Source organism: Haliaeetus leucocephalus, unplaced genomic scaffold (assembly GCF_000737465.1).
Source record: "Haliaeetus leucocephalus isolate CR32 unplaced genomic scaffold, Haliaeetus_leucocephalus-4.0 Scaffold964, whole genome shotgun sequence".
Taxonomy (NCBI): Eukaryota; Metazoa; Chordata; class Aves; order Accipitriformes; family Accipitridae; genus Haliaeetus; species Haliaeetus leucocephalus.
Genome location: NW_010973400.1, coordinates 4,023,600 through 4,049,686, shown reverse-complemented (window position 1 = coordinate 4,049,686; position 26,087 = coordinate 4,023,600). Strand labels below are relative to the sequence as shown.

The 26,087-nt window shown below is 38.4% G+C and overlaps 1 protein-coding gene across 1 annotated transcript in view; it reads right to left on the bottom strand.

Moving 5' to 3' along the window:
* The window catches only part of RCAN2 (regulator of calcineurin 2), an 86,062-nt gene that overhangs the window by 56,363 nt on the left and 3,612 nt on the right, over positions 1–26,087 (bottom strand). The window contains exon 2 of the mRNA XM_010584295.1: positions 20,340–20,566. Within this exon, the coding sequence (XP_010582597.1) occupies positions 20,340–20,564 (225 nt within the window). The 5' untranslated portion in view covers positions 20,565–20,566. The remainder of the gene's footprint in view (positions 1–20,339; positions 20,567–26,087) is intronic.

Sequence of the window (26,087 nt, the reverse complement as noted above, 5' to 3'; positions counted from 1 at the left end):
TTAAAATGGGCTGAAAACTTGCTAACTGACAGGCTGAAACGCTAAGAATCAAGTACTCAGCATCCATTTGACAACAAGTAACAAGCAGAATATCATAAGGGTCAGTATCAGGGCAGATACTGTTCAGTATCTTCTTAAGCACTCTGGACAACAATACAAATTGCAAATGATAGTAAAATAGGTAGTAAAATAAGGGGTAAAGCCTTAAGTTGCAGCTTGGGAGGTCCTGATTGGACATTAGAGAAAAATTTCTTCACTTGAAGGGTAACAAAGCACAGATGCCATCTACCCAGAGGAGTTGTGGAGTTTCATGGAGGTTTTCAAGAGCTGATGAAAGAAGTCAAAGCTGACCTTATCTAGTGTTGGCAACAGTGCTGAGTGAGAGGCTGGACCAAATGGCCTCCAGAGAACTGTTCCAACCAATGTCTCTGATTCTGTGAAGATACCGTGCAAGAACTTAATTGGTCAGGACTGCAATGATAATTTGGGGAACACTCCTGGGGGAAAAAAAAGCATATATTGGTCCACTAAGTGGATGCACCAAATAAAATGCTTGTCATTCTGCTCAGGTAAATGGATACTTCTTACCACACTCAAACTCAAAAAGGAATTTGTTAGTTTCGGACCTTCTCATTACAGGTTTTTCATTATTATTTGCATGAGGAAAAGCAGAGAGGTCTGCTTGCTTGTAGACTCAAAAAAAATCTCATATAGAGAAAAGTCAAATTCTCAACATGGTAATAATACTACATACTTTCCATTGCCAAGAGCTTAGAAGACTCCCTTGCTTTTGTCTGACAATCCTCTGTCAAGCCGACTCCTTGACTGCCAGGATGACTTAAATATCATTGTAAGTACATTTAAATGCCTTACTACATTTATCCAAACTTTGAATTACAATGTAATTAATCACAGTGGCTTTTGAGTATACAAAACCATCTTTTTACCTACTTGGCCTATAGGCTCTTCTAGTACTGCCAACAGAAATAAGAGTAAAGTGTTTTGCAAATAAAACAGTAACTTTGGCAGTAATGAGTTGTTATATTTAATATGCTAAGAGGGCATAAACTTCTAAAAGCTTCATGCAACAGACTACTGCTACTGGAGGAAAGCTGTCATTCAGTATGAATATGGGGATCAAATCTAGCTCCAAGTAGAAAGTTACAAAAGCAAAAAATAATTTTCCCCCCAAGTAACTACAATTCATACCAAATGAACTGCAAAAGACAGAATTTGATATCAAGAACTTACATCCTTCTTTAAGAAAATGCTCTCATGTCGGAAGTAGTGCAGCATCAGGGGATTAGTGATAACTCTAAGTGATTATTTTTTTTCCCCCAGGCCCACACACAAACCAGAGTAAGTTTATGAAAACAATTTCTCTAGAGCATCTGTAAAGTGAATATATCCCAAACTGCATGCTCATCTAAAGGTCTTTTATGTCACTCAGCACTAGAGTTAAATGAGCATGCAATGGAAGGAATTAAAAATGGCAGAACCTACCATCTTCTGATACAGTTAAGTAAAATTCAATAATCATATCGGTCAAAGAGATCAGCCCTTCTGTTTGCAAGGCTTGAAAAAAAATATTTTTTTTATGTTCAATGCATTTAAAACTACTGATGTATTCAAATATTTCAGGAAGCATTCTCTTCAGTACATTCATTTACTTAACTATCTTCATGCATTAGATAGCAACTGTATCCATTAGTTACCAATTAGCTCTGCTAAGTATTTCTGTGCATAGCTGGAGGACATATCCCCTCCCCCATAAAGATCAGAATACCAAAGATTTCTCCCCACCCCCCTAAGCAGTCAAGTGGAGAGGACACAAGCAATATATTCTAAAATTAGAAGATACAAAGATAAAACTAGAATATTTTATCAAGTTATTTTTAACAAAACCAATCTTCTTACCAAGGCTGAGCTATGAACAGCACAAGTACTCAATCCTCCCATTTTGTTCAAAGCATACTGTAAATTTATTTAAATAATTTACTACTGCATATTTTAGCTGATCCCATTCATCTAAGCCAGGCTGAAACTTTATCCATCTTATATATTACCTTGCTTTCCAAGTAATCCTATCTATATACTTCAGTAGTGCTTTGCCAAATAAGACAACAAATATTCACAAAAATGAGTCAGATTTTAATCATCTTAATGCAACATTATTTCCCCTCCCTCATTTCCTATAAAAAAAATTAAAAATGGTCAAGGGCTACCTGTAACAGCAAGGCAAGTTAATTGCCTTAAATAATTCTCATGATACATTTATCCTAACAACGTCCCTGCTATAGTAGGTGGGATAGTAACAGAGTCCTCTGATACACATATAAAGCAGCCTGGTCAGGAGAGAAAGATAAACCTGTGAACACAATTTGGGTGCCAAATCCCAAACAGGTCTGTAATCATTTGGTTATGCTTCCTCTCCACAGCATGGATACCAAACTATTCACTAAGGTTCTTCCATGTAGTATGTATCTTGGATCATTTCTTTTGTAGGTGGAGGTGGTATCCTTGTGTCAGCTGCTATGAAGAACAGAGCACGTACAATTCACAGCTAAACAAGTTGATAGAGGCAAACACTGACAAAGAATAGATGGGGATTAGAAGGGGGGGGAAAAAAAAAAAAAACACGAAACACAAGACCTAGAAAGAGATATTTGAAGGCCATTTTACCTATGTAGTCTTGGTTGTGGTTTTTTTTCAAATCATGGTGAGGGTAGTTGAGAGAGTAAGTTGAATCATACCCAAATACAATTTTATGATTTGAATTACTGGCATATATCAAGTGGAGTATTTAAAGTACCGCTAAGAAGCACAAGTGCAAAGAAAAAGCTCCCGTGTTTCCTTTCCAAGCTTATAAAAAGTTCCTTATCTCCACCTTCTGGTGAGTCTATTTAGACAGATGAGAGATTCCAACAGTGAAAAGGCAAACATCCTAAAAGTTTGATAAAAGCTCACATTTACAGTATCAATAGCTTCCCTCACAAAAATAAGCTACTATCTTTCTTAGGCTGCACAGAACCTACTGCTTACCTAAGTACATAAGGTAAGCAGTAGACTGAAACTACTTTAAACATAGCAGTGTAGCCATGTTCACGGGGCAAGAAAGCAAAGGAAATTTAAGCTTCCACTTTCAACAGGGGTGGAGGGTTGACCTTTTTTGTTGTAACTAACATGCCCATCAGTGACACTTTTAGGAGTACAGGAAGACTGCAAAACTAGATCTCCAGGAACAGGATTAGCATTTGTTCCAAGGGGGTTTTTTGTGCCTTAGGCCTCTTCTTTTTGTAGTTCAAGTTTTCAGGCACTGATTTCCACCATCACTCCCCGTGGGCCAGATTCTAAACCCTTCCAACCCATCCTAGACATCTTTTTCCAGGCATTGTCCCACCTGTTTAAAAGGAATCAGCTACAAAATACCGGCCATTCATCTGAAGTTAGAAGAACAAGATCTTCTCTAAGCACTGAAAAATTGTTAACTTCATAAAGATCAACTATGTAACCCAGTATTCAGTGTTTGTCTAAAAACTGTCACACTTCTAGATTCATTTTCCTATTATCAGTACAGACGTGAAGCTACTTCATCAAAGGTTAGCTAGCACACTAGGATACCCATAAAATCTTGAACAAATACGAAAGTGCAAGGTGTATATATATACACACACACACAGAGATGAAACACTGGTTATTTAAAAACATATTAGGATTCTGAGCTCAGCAGACAATTAAGCAGTATTAAAAGTAATTTATTAATGTAGAGCACTGAGAAGCCATTGGTTTCCTGTGGTGCTTATATCAATACTTGCTTTTTGGAAGACTGCCTTCAGCACTGCAGAGCACTTAAATTTCAGTTGCATAAAATATTCTGTTCAAACCTCACAGATAATTCCTGCTCAGCTTCAGTTCGACTGCAATGTACAAGTTAGCAGTATTTTAATTCAGAGTCTGAGTGACTGTATAAACTGTTTGAAATTTCACATCACTCAAGTTTCACATATCCATCAAACATATCATGGTAACACACATCAATAATATAAACAAGCTTTTAGAAAATAGATTATCTTCTAGAAGTATCTTCTAGTTAAAGAGCAAGTAATTTGAAAATTAGAACCTACATCATGAAATGACAGACAGAATACATACGCAGCAGCACACTCTGATTTTATAATCTGCACAAAGCAAGACTGTGATCCAGAGGAAAGCAAACAGCATGAGGAAAAAAGCAAAGGCAAAGGAACTATATGAATTTCCATCTCAGATGTTTTTTCCAATCTTTCTGACAAAGTAGGCAGGCATCTATCTCAAGTATTTAGAAGGAGGCCATGATGAGAACTCCATAAGCTCTTTTGTTCAGTCAAAATGGATTTCATTAGAAAACCTCAGGTAATCAAGAACCAAATTATACATGGAAAAAAAAAATACTAGTTTCATTCTCATTCAATTATGGAAGACTCAAATGTAATTTTAAAGGCAGGCTGCATGCTCCTTTGAACTGAAGTCAAAGCAGGAAAACTAGCCTCAAGTTCTGTGAAATAATCAAAAAAGCTGGAAAATGATTCTTTGTTCTTGTATCCCAAGCACATACCTTGACAGCACTTCTGTATTAGGGTTTCAGTGACCCCATTTTTGTATTAAAGGCTTCCAAATGTTTTGGTTTTGTCCTTACAAGGAAGGAAAACAACTCTGGAATATTAAGTGTCTTGCTACATGCAAGTAAAGTTGGGTAGAAAATAGAGGAGTCTTGATGGTATCATTCCAAGGTTTTCAACTATAATCCTGTTCTGTAGATACTATATTTTCTACTGTGGTTTGGAAGCTCAGGTAACAGGAAGAAAGAATGTTTATAAACTTCTCTCAACACCCATTTCTGACTTACCTGCACTTTCAAGCTCACCCCATTACTGCCAGCCACATGTGGGTTCAGACACTAGCAAAGCACCTTCAGCACATCATCTCTGGCACTGATGTTCATCAAGATTGAAGTTGCACTACTTTCCATCAGGATCTGCCTTTGCATTCTGCTTTCACATATGTTGAGTCTCTTTGGAGCACTGCTTGATTTACACTACAGTCTCATAAGGAAGGTGCACCCAACCTTTGATTTTGCACAACTCTCTAAAATGTGTTCTTTGTCCCCCACTGGATGTTTCTAGAATTATTGTCCCTATTTCATATGCAATACTTCCATGAGTAACTAGCCTAAACCCTGACCACATGTTTAATAGTATGATCCCAAGATACCATATGAGAAATCTCCAGTTAATCCAGCAGGCTTAGGCTTGTATCAGGATACTGGAGCTACTTCCACATGACAGAATTTAAGTGGTGTCAAGGCCCATTCCCAAGTCCTGAGCCCAACTGTCAGGGAGTAGCGAGAGCAAAGCTGCTTCATGAATGAGGATTAGCTGGAAGGTGAGGGTGACCACAGTGCAGGCAGTACTCTCACAGACCAGGGCCTGTCCACAGCATCTGAAAAGGGTGGACAGAGCAGGGTGCTGGTGACAGCAACCACTGACAGCCCTGGCCACAGAAAGCAATGGAAACAGGTCTAGGTCTATTCAGGGAGTCAGGAGGAGAAAGAGATGGGACAAGAGCCAAAGCTAGAAAGGCTGCAATGTAAGTCCAAGGCTACAATGTGTGGCCAAGGACAGGACTGGAGAAAGGTAGACCTACGTAATTGTTTAGACCAGGAATGAAGGCCCTGTCCTGAGCTTTAATGGAGCTCCTGGACCGATAAGCAGAAGGTGAGACTTGTCACAGTAACTAAAGCCTGTTGGTACACTTGGGACCCTGACACAAACTGCCATGTGTTGGCCACATCTATGCTATTAAGTGATAATTAAATTATTTCAAGGAAACTGTTCACCCTTAGCTTCTGAAATGGCTATTGGGAATGATTGCTGTGACCATGCAGACTCCCAGACTATGTCTGGAAGTTGTTAGGAAAAGTACTATTTCTCCTCAGCCAAAAGCGTGTCACAGACCATTTTAACAATTCAGTTGAAAACATTATCTCACATTATAGCGTTGGAACCCTTGCCAGAACATTATTTGATTTACAGCAGCAACACAGCCTAAGATATTACACTTTCATGCTTATTAGGATTGAATTTCTTCTCAGTAGATACTCACTGACATTCAGTTGAGTGAGCCAAAGCAATACATCAATTTAGGTTTTAAAGAAAACTATGACAAGCAAGACAAAGCAGAAGTTTCCCTTTAAAACCAATTTAATAAATAGGCTATAAACTACTCTAGGGTCTAGCTAAATTGTACTCCTCCAGTTTGCCCCTTCTCTCAGCTTTGTTACTAAATCAGGTATAGCCAACTATTTATATCACCTCACCTGGCAGCACTGCTGGTATGTTCACTGAGGACAAAAGAATCTATTTTACCAGGTTTGCAAGCAAGCACAATAAGAAATTATTTCTGTCTCACTTCCTAGCTATATACAGGATACCATAAATGGAATATAACAAGTGGAATAAGGAAAGAGTTCAGAATGTAAAGAAGTTGAAAAGATAAAAAAGTGCATGGCTAGAAGCTGAGTTCAGAAAATGAGCCACGATACACTGCAAAAATTAAGACCTAGGTTCACCATAAGCAAAAACACTGCAAAAGAACACTAATAGTAATAATAATTACTCTGCAAAACTATTTTGCATGGCTGAAATGAAACTCAAATACATTTAGGATCAACACTATTGTTCATATTGTACAAAATCAGCAAGGATTAAAACTTATATTTTGTATTTAATATTCGAGTGGCAGGGGATTTAAAACTACATTCCCTAACGTGTTATCTTTCCTTCCCACAGCTGAAGAGCTATGTGGTACATGAAGGAGTCAGCAGATGGCATCCATGGCACTTGATACAACCAGAGCGCACACATTCTGATGTCCTTTAGTTCACACACAGTGGATTATTCACAGAAAGTGTGACTTTCTTCTGCACCAGCCAGGATTTTCCTTTATACACTGTAAATAGTCTAAGTGCGTATAAATTAAGTTTATCTTCACTATCAAGGTGACTTGCTGCATGATTATTAGGTGCAAGGAGAGATCAGATAGAAGTGGAACAGTGCGTTTCACTTTCATAATTTTAATCTTAAATTCCACAATATTGATGCTTCTACCCAGTTTTCAAAAGTGACGCATCTGTGTGAGAACCCCAGTTTCAAAAACCCTCCTTTACCCCACCCTACACACACCTAAGATATGACCTTAGGGAAAAATTAAAAAAAGGAAAAAAAAAAGGGGGGGGGGCGGGCAAAAACCCCAACAACCCCACATACAGATGGTGATTCAGGTATACCATAAAGCTCAAAACCACAGAAGGCATTAACAAGAATCTAAAGTTTTCCTAAAAATCAGTATCACAGAACAGTGACACACAACCTATGTTTTATAGGTCTGGGGCTAATAGCAGTCCATACACTACAAGAACATGGATAAAGGATAGCTGAATGCCCTTCAAAAACAAAGTAAGGTATTGAGGGCATTAACTGCTAATGCAGAATTAGAAGAAAAAGCAAGGTAGGTACCAAATATTTCAACAAGATCAGCCTATCCAGAAACTCTATACCACATATTTGTTGTACATATAAACCACACAAAATTCTAAAACAGTCACTGCCTTCACATGACTTTCAGCTTACGAAGAATGTTCTGAGAATCCAGCATCTGTTAGTGTTCAGACTCCATTCCCCACCCTTCAGATAAACTACCAGAGAGTAGTTGGTGGTCTATTTTTTATGTTGGAATAATTCTCATTCAAAGTACAGATCTGTGCAAGACCTACTAACAGGAGAAAAAAAAAATTAAGAATGACCGGGAAAAATACAGGATTGTACTGGGAATGGAAGATATGAGTTTCAGAAAAATCTCATCTTATTTTGTAATGTATTCCGTAAAGGTATTGGTAAGGCATACATCCATCTTTTTCTGGTTTAAAACTCTGACAAAGATCAGATAAGGATTGAATTCTTAGACCTGAAATAAATACACAAAATGCAGATACATAGTTTGGACAAGCTATTTTAAATGGTTGTTTTCATTGTCACTACATAATGTCAATCTGATCATACATTTTAGATCAACAGAAAGACTACAGTGCAGTAGGGTTTTGAATAATCTGAATTATGCTTCAGTAAGTGACAGTTACCTCCACAAAAATTTCTCAAAATTTAAATACATACACAGGACACACTGCATCTGCTATATGTAGGTCATAAAACAGCAGGGAGCCAGAAGAACTTTAGTTTCAAAACTGTGAGGGTGACAGATTAAGACAACCAGTAATGAATAAAACTATTTATTTGGGAAATACTTAAGAGGTATAAACTTTATTATTTAAATCATTTGAAAGTGGAAAGACCTATTATCTTCCTAAGAAACACCCCTGTACAATTTGTGCTATGTATTTCTGCCTCTAACTACAAGACAAACAGGAACAATTAGAAAGCTCATATCAGAAGCAGCTGTATTACAGAGCACACAGCAGATATACTCGACACTGTTGAGAGAAACACCTGAAATGAAATGGTCATAGTAACAAGGAAGATTTGCAGTTACAGATACAAAAGGTAAGGGGATTTACAGAAGGACACAGGAAGGAAGGACAGCATAACACCATCCCGTGATACATTTTTGCAGTTCCTATTGACAGCAGCAGACTTTAAAGGAATTTGGAACTGTCCACATCCAAACCCTTTAAGTCAGATGGTGAAAAGCAGCCACGCACATTTATTCAGAGGAACAGGATCACTAGCAGGTAAGAACAGAACAGGTCTGTAAGTTATTCATTTAAGTATATAACATTATATAACCTGAATTTACTCTTTTCTTGTTAAACAGACATTCTTGGAAGAATCCACCCAAAAGCTTGGCAAAGGCAAGAACGTGAAAGCAACCAGTGCCAAAAGAAAGTAAACTTGCTAATGTATATTAAAAATGTTTCATATAGCATAGGACCTAGCCTCTGGATCAGGGCCTGTGCTGTGTCAGTGCCCTCAGTCTGTACATGGCTCTGTCCCAGCAACTGAAGGAAAACCACATAAAAATAACTCCAGTTTCCAAACTGGCAGAAGGCTGATCTAGATAGGCCTGTGGCTTGATGCAACACAATCTCAGCCATGTGAAATACCCATTCCCTTCACTTCAGCTCTGGTGGTATTTCAGCCTGAATGAAGACTGTATTTTCAGTCACGGACACCACGGACTCCAGCTATTAAACAACAAAAAAAAAACCCACCCAAAACTTTCAAGAAGAACTATCTTGAGAAATAGATAAACAATCACCATTCAGAAGAGTCATGAAGGATAAAAACAGAAAAGACATGCATTGCTTGACTTTATCATGGCTTATAGAAGTCAGCCCCATGGTGCACACCAGTCTGTTATTGAGACCTTAAAACGGGGGCCAACTCCCACTCAGTCAGGGGCTGCTACCTCATTTCCTCAGCATATTCTGAAGTTTTTAGTTTTGTTCTTCCCTTGTAAGCTAGCCACACACTGGAAACGCAGGGATGAAATTATCAGATTTCTCCCCAATACTTGTTCCAGCAACATTAAATGCAACATTTCTAAGTGATTGCATGCAGCAGTCTTACAATGTCTTTATGCTTTTTAGACTAAATGCAAAACCAATTAAAGACAACACATACTGATTTGAATCCACCCCGCTGCAGTGCAACAGACACCTTCATTACTCTCTTGCCAGGGATACTGTAATTTTTTTCCCACTCTACTATCATCTTAACTTCCAGCTCATTAGTCTCTATCACATGGAAAAAGTTTCTCTCATCCCTCCGAGACATACACATTACATCTACCATATTTGCAGTGCCTCTACTTCAGTATTAAATTTCAAAGCCCAGTACAAAAGTCATGTCATTTAAGCAGGGTAAAGCGTCTACAAAATGCAATCAAATTAGAGGAAAAGAACCTACAGTTAAAAGAAATCACATTAAAGCAAGACAAAAAAGTACAAAATACATTATTTTTTAAAACTTGTACTACATGGGAAACTAAGAATTTGAACAAACTCCTCAGCAGACAAAATGATATAGTTTATCAGCAGATCTGTTGCCTGATGATTGGATCCGAGAACACAGCCACAGAGAAATCCTTGCACTATTGCAGCCAACGCCTAAACTTCCATCAACCACAAAGAAGCATGAATTTATCTGGCACACAAGAAAACATGTTTTCAAAGGCACAGAAGTAACTGATAATTCATTTCACCTGAATATGATCTCTCACCTTTGTGCTCAAACCTATTGCAGAATTTGTCTTAACCAATGCCACAGTCTTAAAGCTGCTGTCTCTCTCTTCTCTGCTCTGTATTACCTCAAATCACTTTCCAGTATCCCTCATTTTCTAAGACTACAATCTTTTTCAAGCATTACTTTTTTCCTACCTCTATCAAGCATGGATTTATTAATTACACTAAACTCTGGTGCAGAGTTCTTAACATATATTTTGTATGAAATATTTGAGAATTCCCTTAAATAACTAGTAATTAGAGCTGTAAATTTACTGTTTTGAATGTGATTAAGCCAGAATGTAGCTTCCGTAAATGCAATGTCTTTATGCATTGGTAATTAAGGCTGACCTTCATTTAGAAGCCTTTTCCTTAGGCCAGAAAACTGATATCAGAACTTGTGGATGGATTAGGACCTCTGATGGTATTAAAATAAGGAACAGCTGCTGCCCTAACCACATTAGAATGGCTTTACTGCACTTTTTGATTACTATCAGCTAGAAAAACAGTCTTTTTGTTGACTTCAGAATGACAGGTTGGAGGGAGAAGGGGAAAACCATGTTTGATTATTAACAGATATTAGCTGATAAGAACTACTTAATAGAACAAACCAAAGACTCTTCTATAAACTACATAGAGGCAGCTTTTCCCTTTGAAAGATGTAGCTCTTGCTTGTGTCAGCAGATACCAGAAGGGTGGACTTCTTGCTTTAATACGCACTGTGCCAAGTGAAGTTTCAATTAGATGCAAGGAAGTTCCTGTAGAATACATTGCTGTGGTTTATTCCAAGGATGACCCGGTGTTTATATTCTTGGCTTTATATTGCTTTACAAAAACATGCTATACCTTAGACTGCCAGACAAGAAAAAAAAAAGCAAAAAAAAAACCAAAACAGGAGTAACCCTCATCAAGAATAGCAAGTACCACCAGTTACAATAAATCCAGCCCTCTCAAACTTGGTAAATATGAAATAGCATAAAATTGCATGGAGAGATTGCTGCTAGGTTCTTTTGGTAATCATCCCAGAAAGCAACATATCCTGCTATCATCCTGGGAAAAAAAAAAGGCTCAGTATTCCATGTACACACAGTGAAACTCTCAAATACTTTCAAGCAGGATAATCTTAATAATAAGAAGGAAAAAAAACAACAAAACTTCTCTGTCAGCAGAAGTCCTTGGTTGAACTCCCGTGTCCCAGCTAACACTGGTAGGGAGTTCAGAGGAAAGGCATACTAGCCTCAGTGTTCCAGGCCAGATCTCAACTTCCTCAAAGATCAAAAGGCATTTAAGTCCAGGAATTTAGTTCAACCTATTACAGGAGACAGACAACTGCAAAGTGGAATCTTAATCTAAATTTGTAGAGTGTTTAGGGATATCTAAGTCAGACCTACCCACAGTTTATCCTACAATGTCCATTGTGTTAGAGAAAGGAGTAATTAACAGAACAATTCTTTCCTGACTTACAGATAAGACCTTGCAATTCCCTCTGGCTCCTAGAGCCTATGTTTTCTCATGCCACGACAGAAGGTCTTCATAAACCTTGGCATAGTTTTACCAACACCTTTGTTAAAATGTCTCCTTATTCAAAACTCTGTGTATTTTAGCAGAACTGATAAGAAAATTATATTCCTGTACAAAAAAAAAAAAAGAAATTGAAGTACGTACCCTGAACAGTCCTTTCCCAGGAAAGATTTCCCACCCACGGTGGTTCCTTAAGGTAACATGTTCCCTCTAGACTGCAGAGCAGATCATGACCACAGAAAGGCAATACTAGAAGTTTTCCATAGTTGCTCTTAAGGAGAAAAGTACATTTCCAAATTTAAAAAGCAGACAGTAACTGCTGTCTTGTGTGTTCTGGAAAGAACATTAATCAGTTTATTTTTGTAATTTACAAGGAACTAGTATTTAGATGCTTTGAAGCACTACTCCAAATTCCAGCTGCAATAAATACAGGCCTACCTTTAACCCAGTTGGTCTTTTGCCAGGCATGTTCTCCTATCAAAACAAGGGCATTTGTGCTACCAAGCTCCCCATGCATGTATGGGAAAATAAGCCCAAGTACTGTATAAATTATTAGACAGCATCCACATTACAGACAGTGGCATTTCAGGCCCAGAAATACTTGTTACTTTTTTTGTTTGGTTGGTTGGGTTTTGTTTGCTTGTTTTTAAAAAAACGCATTTTCAGAGTGGGAATTGAACACTGATTGAATTGAGGAATACTTGGAGCTTGGCAGTTCCTGGATGTCAACATGATAATCATGGCCAAGTATATCTTGGGATGCATGGGATGAAGTGAGCATATGCATAGATTTAACTTAACCATACTGTTACAACTGCACAACCTCAGTATGCCCTTTGTGTTTCTTCAAAGGCTATCAAATCATAAAGCTTATGCAATTTCCAGAAAGACAGCAGAAACACTGAAGCCTTTTAGTAACTGCCAGAACCAACTAAGAAGGAAGACAGAAGGAATGCCTAAATCAGACTAGACTAAAGACTCCTTACAGTTCCATTACAAATTCTGCAGATCACCTCAGAGAATACTAGTGTCAGACCCTATATGCATACATAAATACGTGAGGTGCCTTTAGTACCCTCAGCAAATTGTCTTGTTAACAGTGACAAGAGCAACCTTAAATAATGTCATATATATGTATTAAAATTCTGAATACACAAACCACACCAATCAAAATAATTCAGTTTCTTCCCCCGATCAGAACAAACACTCAATAGATCCCAAATGTCAATGAAGGTTAACTTCGCTACTGCCCTTTCTCCAGTAAAACCTCAGCACCTTACTGTTACTGTGGCTCTACAGTCCTAGGGAGTTCTAGGCATTCATATGCTTTGTGCATCTTGGTGTGTGCTGGTTTTGGCTGGGATAGAGTTAATTTTCTTCATAGTAGCTAGTATGAGGCTATGCTCTGGATTTGTGCTGAAAACGGTGTTGATAATACAGGGGTGTTTTAGTCATTGCTGAGCAGTGCTTACACAGAGTCAAGGCCTTTTCTGCTTCTCACACCGCCCTGCCAGCAAGCAGGCTGGGGGGGCACAAGCAGTTGGGAGGGGACACAGCTGGGACAGCTGACCCCAACTGACCAAAGGGATATTCCAGACCATATGACATCATGATCAGCATATAAAGCTGGGGGAAGAAGAAGGAAAGGAGGATGTTCGGAGTGATGGCGTTTGTCTTCCCAAGTCACCACGTGATGGAGCCCTGCTTTCCTGGAGATGGCTGAACACCTGCCTGCCGATGGGAAATAGTGAATGAATTCTTTGTTTTACTTCGCTTGTATGCATGGCCTTTGCTTTACCTATTAAGCTGTCTTTATCTCAACCTCAGAGTTTTCTCACTTTTGCACTTCCAATTCTCTCCCCCATCCCATCAGGGGGAGTGAGCGAGCGGCTGTGTGGCACTTAGTTGCCAGCTGGGGTTAAACCATGACATCATGCCAGTCATGTTAGGTAGTTCATATGATACAGTATATCCGACTTCATGAAGTGACTGTTTTTGTTATCTGAGCTCCTCAACATAACTTACAACTGACCTGTGAGTGAAGCACAGAAACAACAGCTATACAGAGGAGTTGTTACACCAACATCTCATTCCATGCGTCAATACATAGTTGACTAAAGAGGGCCAGCAGCTATACTGTAGAAAGTAAACTAAGGTAGGTTTCTGAATGACAAATATCAACAGCTCTTTTAGGATGCAGAAAGGACTTATGTAATGAGGCTGCAAAAGTTGTGATTATCACCCCAGCAGTCAGATGGACTCTCAGGTGCAGAGCTTGAAAGTTCAGAGGTGTTTTCAGCTGAAATACTGGATTGCACTGATACAGTTCAGAGAAAGTATTTGAAATTAGTTACGGAATAAATGCCATGGAAAATGAATTTTTTTTAGACTGCATACTTCTCAGAGCAAGAACAGCCTCTTACAGCTATATTTTAGTGACTCCATAATACAAAGAAGTACTTCTTAGATGTCTGTAAACTGCCACCCCAGAGAAGACTGCAAGATAGGATTCCCAGAGGACAGCTACAGTTCATGAAGTGCTGAAGGACACTGCTCCTGCAGCCTTTCTTTGCAAGCTCTCTGCATCTAATAAAAAAATACATACACAGTGTAGTGTAAAGAAACACTTCAATTTTTATAGAATGACAGGCAGAGTAACATTCATTCCACTTACAAAGCAGAACAAAAAGTAGGTAGAGATTCCACAGCACAAGGCACAGTCTGCTTCAAGTGGCAGTTTCTGATAATGTTATCCTATCAACAGACAAGAACCTTAACCTTAAAAGGTAGAAAAACTGAAAGTAAAACAAAGCAACAGCAAGTGTACCAGGAAGGCAGAATGAAGCCTGCATTCCTTTCCAGCCCTGGAGCAGTGACTTCATCTTTGCTAGGGTGACCTTCCACTGAGTCCAGGCTTGAATACTAATATTAGACTAAAAAGAAGTGTGCCACCCTCTAAATACAATGATGACTCAACACCTAGAGGCTTTAGTGATGTCATATGACCAAAGAGGTTCTGACTTCACAATCTAGATTTTTTTAAAAGGAAGTCAAAAGAAACAGATCTTCCCCTGCAGAAACAAAGCCTGCTTCCTAGAGCATCTTCTTGAATTAGCCTGTGGGAAAAGGGAACCAAAGAAACATTTCACACATGGCAGCAGACACACTGGCTCCACTTTGTTTAAAAGGAGCACTGAACAGACACATTTCAATTATATGCTTCAGAGTCAATGCATCAGTAGAAAGTTTCAGTTCCAGAACCAACATATAAAAGTTAAAGACAACACAGCAGACCACTGAACAGTCCAGTGGCTTTTACTGCACCTTAAAAATAAAAATAGCAGCATCAAGATGTGCTTTGTTGAGAAAGCTAAATGCAAGTTACAAAGAAAAAAAAAAAGCCTTCCCAAGTAAGGCTACAGAGTTCTCTTAAAGCACCATCCTTGAACAAATATTCCAGCACTCGCTTGAGGTAGCCTTCAATCTTTTTCAAGGCCTAAGCTCAATAATACATTTAAAAAAAAAGTCAAAGGAAGTCTAACATTGGCTTCTGTAGTACAAGCAAGTAGTCATCCAATATGTAAATAAAGTTGTAATGTGAAAGAATCCCTCATGAAATAGTAACTGTTTTCATAATAAAGTCCTTCCATTAAAATAGAATTATCTTTTCCATTGACTTGCTAGTTTGACTTCTTTTCTCCTCCCTTCCCCACCCCACTTCCACTAAGCTCACAGTTCAGGAAATGTATTTTTAATCATCTTCATTCCCCAATCTTGCATTCACACACTGACCCTCCTCATCAGAAGAATTAGGATACATTTCAACATATGTTCACAGAACCAAGAGCCAACTGCCCAGGACCACGTCCAGACAGATTTTGAAGACCTTGGTGGAGGTGCACCACCTCCCTGGGCAACCTGTGCCAGTGCTCAGTCACTCTCACAGTAAAAAGCTGTTTCCTGATGTTCAGAAGAAACCTCCTGTGCTTCAGTTTGTGCCCACTGCCTCTGGTCCTGTCACTGGGCACCACTGAAAAGAGCCTGTCTCTGACATCTTTGCACCCTCCCTTCAGGTGTTAACACACACTGATAAGATGCCCCTTCACTGGACTCTCTCCAGTATGTCCATGTCTTCCTTGTACTGGGAAGTCCAGAACTGGACACATGTTTGGTCACTGTATTTTCTCACACAGAAATAATATCATCTCCTATTGGTTTGAGTTACACTGGCAAGAAAAAGCACTTAACGGACTCTGACTCCTAGGCAGCTCCACCATAACTGAAATGCTCAGAAACCGATTACTCATTCTTTATCTGAAATATAACTACTAAATTTAATAGGTGCTCCTTCCAATTTGAGCCAAAATAGCAGAAAAAAGAAGAGCATACAGCTTCTAAACAGCTGGAGGAAACACATCCCTCCCTCACGTAAGCATATTCTAATAGTGACAGTTTTGTGTAAGCATTTCCTGAGGCATCTGAAGGAACCATCTTAAGAGACAAAGATGCTTCACTTTGACAGTGTGCTTACCAGTTTCAGCCTGAAGGAAACTGCACAGTCATATTACAGAAAGGATGGTTTTACAAAACAGTGATATATGCATAACAAAAGCACAACAAAAGGGTTACTATCCGGAAAGCCTGAGGACTACGTGTAGCAATTAACTGTTAAAACACACACATATATACCCTTAGGAGTAATCAGTCATACCCTTTGGCTCACCACCACAGTTGCTTTATCAGGAGAGATAAAAGGAGTAGCACCTCCCATTCAGTCACACTTTTAGCCAAAAATAACAGTCTCAATTTTGCCGTATCTTGCTCACGTAACTAGTCCCATCAGTTTTTCCAAGAGACATGTGGCAAATCCCAGGGTTTAGGAATAATTTTATTTTTAGCTTCTCTACAATAAGACTTCCATGACCCAAGCAAATCAGTGCTGTACAGTCAAAAAACCCCAAAAATCTGCCCCTACCATTAACAGGTTATATGCCAAAACAAACGATCAGAACACAGGACAGTGATAGGGATACAGCTGAATGTGATCCCAGCTTTGCAACAGGCCTGTTGGATAATCTACTTCTCCATGCCTTTGTTCTTCCTTAAAAACTAAAAAGCTCAACATTTTCTAGCCACATTGTAAAGAAGGCACAATTTCATTTTCTGTATGAAGGAGCAGGCTGTCCATGATGGGAGCAGAGAGATAAGCCAAACCACCTCCCTTGAGTTGTAGCAAGCTGTTAGTGCATTGAAGCTGCTAAGCCATCCTGTGCAAATCCTTAAATGCCCGTATTATCGGCCTAGCTATCCAGGGCATTCTCCTGACCTAAGTAGAGATTTCTTTCCAAGAACACAGGTCTGAAAGGTAGGGAAATATTTTTTGACCAGATGCTTTGTTCCTGTAGCAAAATTAGATACGCGTAGATAGTAATAATTTGTATTTCCCCTTTCTTCCACCAGTGTTTTAAGATCAGGCAGTCACTCTGGAGCAGCTTCCTTTAAGCCAGATGGCAACACTCATCCTCAGATCCCAGAGCCCACAACTCTTCAGACTCACTATGTTGAGACCTTAAGGTGCCAGCCAGGAGAAAACTCAAGCCTGACTTGATACAGTTTCTTTGTCTGTAAAGGACATGGCCTTCAGCTGCAAGAATTCCTCATCTTCAGAAAATGAAGGTCCAAACTCAGGCTCCCTACAGATGCCATCATCACTCTTGGTAGGCAACACAGAATCCCTTCTAAGAAGGGCTGTACAGCCACATGATATTGGTGAAAGAGTATATCTGATACAGGATGCAGTAAGAACAGACAAAGCAAGTCAGCTTATCCACAGTGCAGGTGTATGTGCAGCAAAGTGTTCCCTCAGGGTTGGTGCAAGCCCATATATTCATGCACAAACTGGAATTTACCCTATATCTGATACAAAGTAGTTAAATGCCTTCAAATTAAAACAAAAATATTTAAGGCATTTGCTTTCAAAAACCTATCTTTAGTAAGTATATTGCTTAGATATTTGTGTGTTAAAAATTTGAACTTGACAGTTCAGCCTCTTCAGACACTTCAGGTAACGTAACTTTAAAGCTGTCAGCATGAATTCTTTACATTAATACTGTTGCATGCCAAAACCGCTCAGAAGTTTATATATTTAAATATTATTTACACAGCAAGTTCACACACCAAATCAAAACAACCATTTCCAATGACCTGTTTCTCTGGCTTTTGTTGCTAGCTAACTTGTAACTTCCAAACCAATCATACCTCCATTTTCCTCCTAAAAGTGTAGGTCAAGAATAAATGTCAAAAGATACGTTGCAAAAACTTTACTTTCTGTAGAATGGATAACACCATGGAACTACTGTAGTTATAAACATTACTGTAGTATGTTCTTTAAGAAGTTTAGTGTACCACTACATATACATTGGATCAATATATAATTGAAGATATGAGTGTTAGCAGCATTTATTGATTGTGATTCTGTGAGATTTTGAACTTTAGCTTAGTATCTTGACAATATTTTATATTGAATTCATGCGTGCTCTTATCCTGCAGCAACAGTTAATAATAGAAAGGATTACGGGTATTAATCAACTGGGAGCACAAGTACATGTTCTACAGGAATAATAAAAATCATAATCAGCTCCCCAGGTCCTTGGATTTAATGAGAAATCTGAAGGTAATCCCATCTAGTTTAATACAGACTTACAGGAGTAACCACTTACCTGCAAACAGAGCAATCCATGTTATTGACAGATAGTTTACAGACATGCACATGGAACAGAATATCCACCTTCACAACCCAGCTGCTATTCTTAAGACACATCCTTAAGTCCCGCAAGTCTTTGGGGATTGCTATCCCACATACTTACATAATCGCCCATTCCATTTTCTAACTAAGCCATCAGCTAAATCCTAGAATACAGCTCTCAAAAGGGAAAGCTCAGGAGCAAGTGGGGATAGAATCTCTAAAGGATGAAGAGAGATTCTCTAGTTCTAGGCAGGCTTCCATTTTCTTCCTTTAAAACTGGACTTTCAAACCCCTTCATATTTAGTGCAGTTCATTACCAGATGGTTACAAAATTCTACAAAATGGCACAACATAAGTGCAAGATGCTTATTAGCAAAAAGACTTAAATACAATAGACTGGTGCACCATTTTAGTGCTGTAGTATGAACTTTTATTTTCTTTTAATCTATATTACTCAAACATACACAAGACATCATTATGGAAGACAAAGATGCCTAAAAACTTAAACCCAAAAAATTCCTCTTGTGGAGCCTCAACAGATACCTCTTTCAATACCTTTAACAGGAAGCATGTATCCTTAGAAGTCTTGTTTTATTTCCCTTTCATCTGGTAATTTCCCCATTAAAGACCCTTTGTCCATCCAGGCCAGCTTTGGTTCCAGTGAATCTGTAGTTTTATCTGGATACTTCATCAGCCAGTTCCAGCCAAAACCCACTTTACCACTTGCCAGCTTGTTTCCAAATTGAAAATTCTGGACAAGACACTCAAGTAACCTCAGATGTGCCTATAACAATTAGCCTAGACTAATTTCATCAAAGCCCCAAGCTGTCAGTTTTATATTCCCAACTTCTTCACCAGGAAGAATCCTACGCTAAGAAACAGGAACTGAACACTTCCTGCAAAACTTGAATTTTTATTTATTTTTTTTAATTTGAAGAGGATATTGTTTTCAACGTTCTGTTTTAGACTAACTGCAGACTTAAAAGTATTCTCACCCAGTTCTTCTTGTCTTTGCTCTCACTATCATTCATCTTAGATTTTCCAGATAAAAGAGTATTTCAGGTAACTTAAAATATTTGGGACCTTATCACTCTCTACAACTACCTGAAAGGAAGTTGTATGGAGGTGGGTGTCAGTCTCTTCTCCCAAGTTCACAAGTGATAGGATGAATGGAAATGGCCTCAAATTACACCAGGGGAGGTTTAAATTGGACATTAGGAAAAATTTCTTCACTGAAAGGGTTATTGAGCACTGAACAGGCTGCCCAGGGAGCTGGCTGAGTCACCATCCCTGGAGGCGTTTAAAAAAACATGAAGATGTGGTGCTTAGGGACATGGTTTAGTGGTGGACTTGGCAGTGTTAAGTTAACAGTTGGACTCAATCTTAAAAGGTCTTTTCCAACCTAAATGATTCTATGAGAAAATAGAAGAAAGGCAGCCTCCCATCACAGTGGTACATGATCAGCAAGTGGGAGACACTTTCACATGATTAACTTTGCCACCTCCATCATGACTGCAACTATGGTTGCTATGAAGATATGTACCCATATTTCAGTATTCTGCAATTCTGAGCAAAAGAAAAACTTTTTTGTTCACCATAGTTGACAAAAAGGCTTTTAAACTCTTGAAATAAACATTATGGCAGAGTGTTGTTGTCACCTTAGGAAGAAGTCATATTTGTGATCCAGTTTCTTTGTACAAAACAGATTAAACTATTGATCTGTTTCATTGAAACTGCAGTAAACACAAACATAAGGCATACGTTTCTTTTACATTGAAAATAAGGAAACCGACACCGTACCTTACTGTCCTCATCTTCAAACACAGACTGGTGAACATTACAAGCAAAGAGAGAATTCGGGAGGTCATTGAAGTCGATTATTTCATGAAAGTCTTCTTCTGCAAAACACCTCTTTAAATCATTGTCCCCATTTAGAGAGTAGAGTAAGAACTGTCCTCCATCTTCCGGGATGCAGCCATAGTGACCAAGGCTTCGCATTCCAAAGAAGTACGAGTCTCCCCTCATCCCTGGCAGCATGGAGAAGAGACACACAGTTACACTACACTTTTAAAAATATCACATACACAAGTTAACCCAGAAATTCTTAGTTTGGGGGCTTAGTTTGTAGAAAGTATATTTCACACTATTTTAAGGCAACAACTGACCTCTGAAACAGGGCACTACGACTAGTTTCACCAAGATTCAAATATGGACTTTGCTTTAGTTCCATTTATTAGGACAGAAGAGACCTAACCCTATCAGCACAAGCTGCTGAACACAACCAGAAGCAAGGCATTTCTTAAGTGGCCCTTGCCCTAAAAGGGAATACTATATTGCATTTGGGTTTGAGAGTTATGTTTGTTACTGGAAAGGCAGGCTGGTGCTTCCGAGCCTGCAGTCAGCTTAGAAAGAAAGTATAATGCACTGGGTATGAAAAAAATGAAAATAACTTTGAAAATTATACCAGATATCAACTCAAAGGAAAAAAAGGAAGAAAAAAAAGACTGTTAGAATGAAGCATGAACACAGAATCAAAAAACAGTACAACACATTACTATTATAAAGAATAAAGCCAATTTTTTTTCTACAGTTTAAGGACAGAACGTACCCTGTTTTTCCATGCCCATTAGCAATTTCTTTGTTTGCATCTTAATCACATTAGGAAGCAAATAAAAAGGGAAGAGTGGGCTCAAGAGAACATTCTCACCACCTTTTGGGAAAATCCTGCTGACTTTGGAGCCTTTACTCCAAATCCATCAAAGCAGAAAGATAATTTTAAGACACACAGAAGTAACAAGCCCATACATCAAACAGTATCCCTACTGTTGTTACAAGAGTAAACTTCATACCAGCCAAGGGAAATAAGTAAAGGTCCAAGTAATTATCAATGTGTTAATTAGTATAAATTCAGGTATTTATCAGTCCTTAGTACAGGTGTATTAGACGTCAAACTATAACCTCTATAGAGCTCCAGTAAGCTGACTAGAAGCTATGCAGGGAAATAATTTAATTCCCTTGTATTTTTGTTTCTTTCAGTAATAATATGCAATCATTGGCTGCTTTTTCTCCTCATAACATAAGGAGTTAGAGAGTTACATAAACAGTGTGCTCATCCATTTCAGATTTGCCCTTGCTCTATTGCGTACTTGCTATTCTCTATAAATAGTTGTAAATATTAGTTCAAATACAATATTTAGGACTTGTGTCCAAAATTAAACCCTATGGGCTCATTACACTTAATCTCAGTAAAGCAAAGTTAAATTATGGAGCTAATTTGCCACATCTGTGCCTTTCATATAACCTCAATCCTGCTGCTGCTCTAAAATGACATTTGGCCGATGACAGAGCACGTCATTCTGTAACTTTATGTTACGGAAATGGCAGTAATTGTTATTGCTGAAGTCTCAGGGCTAACAACAGAAATCCACAAGAAAACAAGATAAAGTCATGCCCAAAAGTATCAGTTTGGAGTACTGAGTCCACACTTACCACACTCCCAAATCATGTGTTAGAGACAGATTTATTAGCCAGAACAATTAAGGTTGGAAGGGGCCTGCAGAGGTCATCTAGTCTGAAACACAAGGTCAGACCAGGATAATTCAGGACCTTGTCCAGAGGTAAGTGTACCGCAATACCACTCATAGTACATATAATGATTTGCAGAGAGCTGGTAGGTCACAGGATCTTAGCTGTCCTCCTTTTCCAGATACTAAAGTATGTTACACAGCTCAGAACAGAATAGTTTCCTAGTCCTGTATTGTATGCATGTAATTTATGAGGGAGGGGTTTAAAACAAACAAGGATGCAGTGCTGTAAGAAAGCAGGTGTAGTATGAAAGCCTCAGGCCAATTACCTCTTTTTACCATGTCAACCTGAGAACAGGTTCTTAGACTATCAAATACACACTAATATTTTCGCCAGCTCAGTCTCACGTTAGCAGAACTATCTCCAACTAATTTCAGCTTAGGTATTTAATTCTAACTGAAAAAAGAGCCTGAACAGATGACAGAGGAGATGGCTACAACTTCAACAATATACATTCGTGTAGTAGGAACTCAGTATCACAGCAATATTGCCTCTGGTATTTAAGCCAACTCACTTAAGCCTAGTATTACTGTACATGTCAGTGTAAACATGCCCATGTAAGTACTACACAGAAATCCTCACAGCAGCCACTGCTGGGGAAGAAACTTGAATTCTGAATGTATCACCACTCAAGGAGAAAATATTAATAGATCATTTACTCCAAATACAATCATCTCTAAATGTTTTCGCCATCATGTCTAGCCTGTGTCAAGATGAGACTCATTGCTTTTAGGTTTAGAAAAATAAACTTCAAGCCTAGTATGTTACAAAATATAATTTACATGGCAGAACATACTTTTGCCCACGAGCATGAAGTATTTCATTTACAACAAACTACTTGCAGTCAGTAAAGATGCTATTTTATAGTCACGCTGGGCAAAACCCTTCTTCCCCCACAAGCATTAAGCTGCAAGAGGCCACCCAGCAGAGAGGGGTGTTTCAAAGCCAACTTTACACAACAGACTCAAGAGGATAAAGATGACGCAAGCTGATACTCAAAAGTTGTAGGAATCTGGATTATGAATTAACACTCAATAAGCATTCCAGTGAGAAGAAGGGAGATTAAATGGAACTGGGGGTAGTGAAGTTTAAGATGTACAAGAATGTCCTAGGATATAATGAAACAGAAATCTGCTGGCTGAATGGAACTTAGAGTCAAAGTAGAGCAGGAGAGGCAATACAGTACACTGACTTGTTTTCCATACACATCTCTATATTAGCCACTTTCTTAAGCTGTACTTTTTAGTCTAATAAATAAGCTTCACTTTCACTGTAAGTATGATAGTAATGTTGAAGATAACTTCATGGTAGCTAACAAATTTCATACATTCTGTTCCCCAGTGCGTAACAAAGCTGTTAGGGTGTGCAGAGAAGTAAAGAATCTCAATATATCAACAGAAGTCAGAGAAGCCTACAGGTTTCTCCACTAAACTGTTGTTTGTTTATTTTTTCTCCTGGGATAGCCATATTATAAGGTACTAGATAAGAAAGGAAGCTTTTAAGTTAAGAATTAAACAAAACCACTATGACAAGCAACAGAACAAGTCACAACCATGAAGTTCAGGGTTTTAACCACCTTAGTTGAAATAAGGAAATTGGCATACACTATAGCATGCGATTCTACTATGTATAGACTTCAAAGTTCTACCTGAGATTAGAAATTAATACTCTTAGATTATGTGGCAGTAGTTTTGCTCTGCTAGAGCTCTTTAACAAGAAAAGCTTGCTCCTTTTTTCAGACAATTCTTGAGAGAGATTTGCTCAGCGGGATTTGGGTATTAGCCAAGTCTTCTTAAAGTCACTGTCTCACATGGCTTTTGACCATCTTTTTTTCAAGACTTGTAGGTAGATGTGTATACATGCACAAGCCTCTTCTACACTTAAGATATACCCAGAATTCTGATCAGTGTTGCCTCCACTAGCAAGTCAACTTACAATACCCTGATTATTAAATCCTCTGCCCAATTTAAGATGGGACCTGAACAGCTGAGAATATCTGTATGGAATAACTATTTTTTCACAAATTTTACTTTGCTATACAAGGGCCATGTACCGCACAATATTAAGCCCAGCCCCACAATTAAAATGGAAATCTCACTAATAAAAGACATATGTTCCCCAAGAAAAAATAAACTGCCTATAAGCCTGAGCTCAATGGTAATCAGAGAGAGCAAACATACTTGAATCAACATTTGTTAGCACACTTCAAACCCTTGGGCTGTAAGTTCAGACTCTGACTGGACAAACTAGCACTTCTGCCAAAAGATGCAACATTATGTCGTGCACCTCAGGCTTCTCACTTCCAACACCAGACACTTCCCTACACAGAGACAGGCCCCATGCTACCTTTTTTAGTGGAGAAAGCATCTCCTGCTCGGATTCATGGCACAACTGCACAAACTGATTCCGTTAAAAGAAAAGACCAGGCCTAAGGAAAAAAGTTTGGGTTTAACTCCATTAGGTAGATAACTGACCTGACTGATTCACTTCATGGCTACATAAATATTTGTAGCAACCAGGGAAAAAAAAAAAAAAGGGGGCAAAGTTTGGGAATGCACTGGCAACAGCAAAGGTTACAATTGTACTTTTCAGCAACTAAACCTACTTAAAACATTCATGAAACTATAATCTGAGTTTTCACAGCTCTGCATGAACTTCATAATAAGTCACAGTATCAGAAGTTACCTTCAACCAGTTATGAGCTGGAAATCTAATGTTTTTCTTCATTATAAATAATGTTACACATATACATAAAAAATTGTAACTACATATCCTTTATTATGTCTGACAAACACCTTAAGGCTCAGGTGTTTTGTTGTTGGTAGTGTTTTGTGGCTTCTTTGAATTTACTTAGCCACTTCAGGCAATAAGCTGTCAAAAAATATTCTTTCCAATTATTTTGCTAATATAGAACAAAAGAATTTACCCTTCAAATACCTTAAAACAATTACTTCTAAATCATGCATAATCCATGAACTGGATTGCCATATAAAATAAACTCAATTCAAAGTCATCTTTTATGTAACTATAATACAATCACTGAATCACATTCCCTTTTATATTAAAGCTCCTTTCCACAGCTTCTGACAAAGTTAGCTTCCCCCTTCGTATGGTCCCTTTTATATTATCGAAAAAACAGAAAGACATCCACATAAGAGTAAACTGTACTCATCTTACTTTTAAAATGTAATGAGTTCAAAGTGACCTATGCATTTACTTCTCCATTCCCAAATCAGGAAATTTTTCAAATACTTAAAATACCAGAAGTTGTCATACAGAATTTCAGAAGTGGCAACGCCACAAACAAAAAAAAAAAAATACAGTAACACTAAGGCATCATCCAGCACCAATATCGATGCTAAATTCATTCACCAATATCTTACCTGGGACCACACTAGTAAACTCCATAGCAGGACTGTTCCCTTTAGAAGGCTGAGATACTGAGACATAAACAAACCTGAGCGCAAGTTCATGTAACCTCCAGCTAATGCTGACTGCTTTTCACATCTGTTTATCCCTTTTAAATAAAGTTCACCCATATGTAATCCATGTTCCTATGTTATTTCTGAATTTGGTGTAGGGTTTTGACCCTAAACTTCCAAGTCAGAAAATACATTACATAGAATAGAGTACCCCAAGAGTGCAGTACTATTAACCCTTGGAAAACCATAGCAGTCACTACCCTTCCAGACCCTATGTGGAATCTCCTCGTCACTTCTTTTGTGCAATTCATACACACAATTTGTATCACTTTACACTGATATCTGTTATTTCAAATTTCTCCTCCTGTAGTCAAGGGGTGCAAGAGCTTGTAATTTGCCACAGTTCAAAACACGAAGCAAACATCCTTCCCACTGGAACAGACTATGTCATGTCAGTGTTTAACCCTGTAGATACTGTAATTGAAAGCTCTGTAGAGATTCCAGGTGGGAGCTATGTATTCATTCTGTTACCTCACTATTT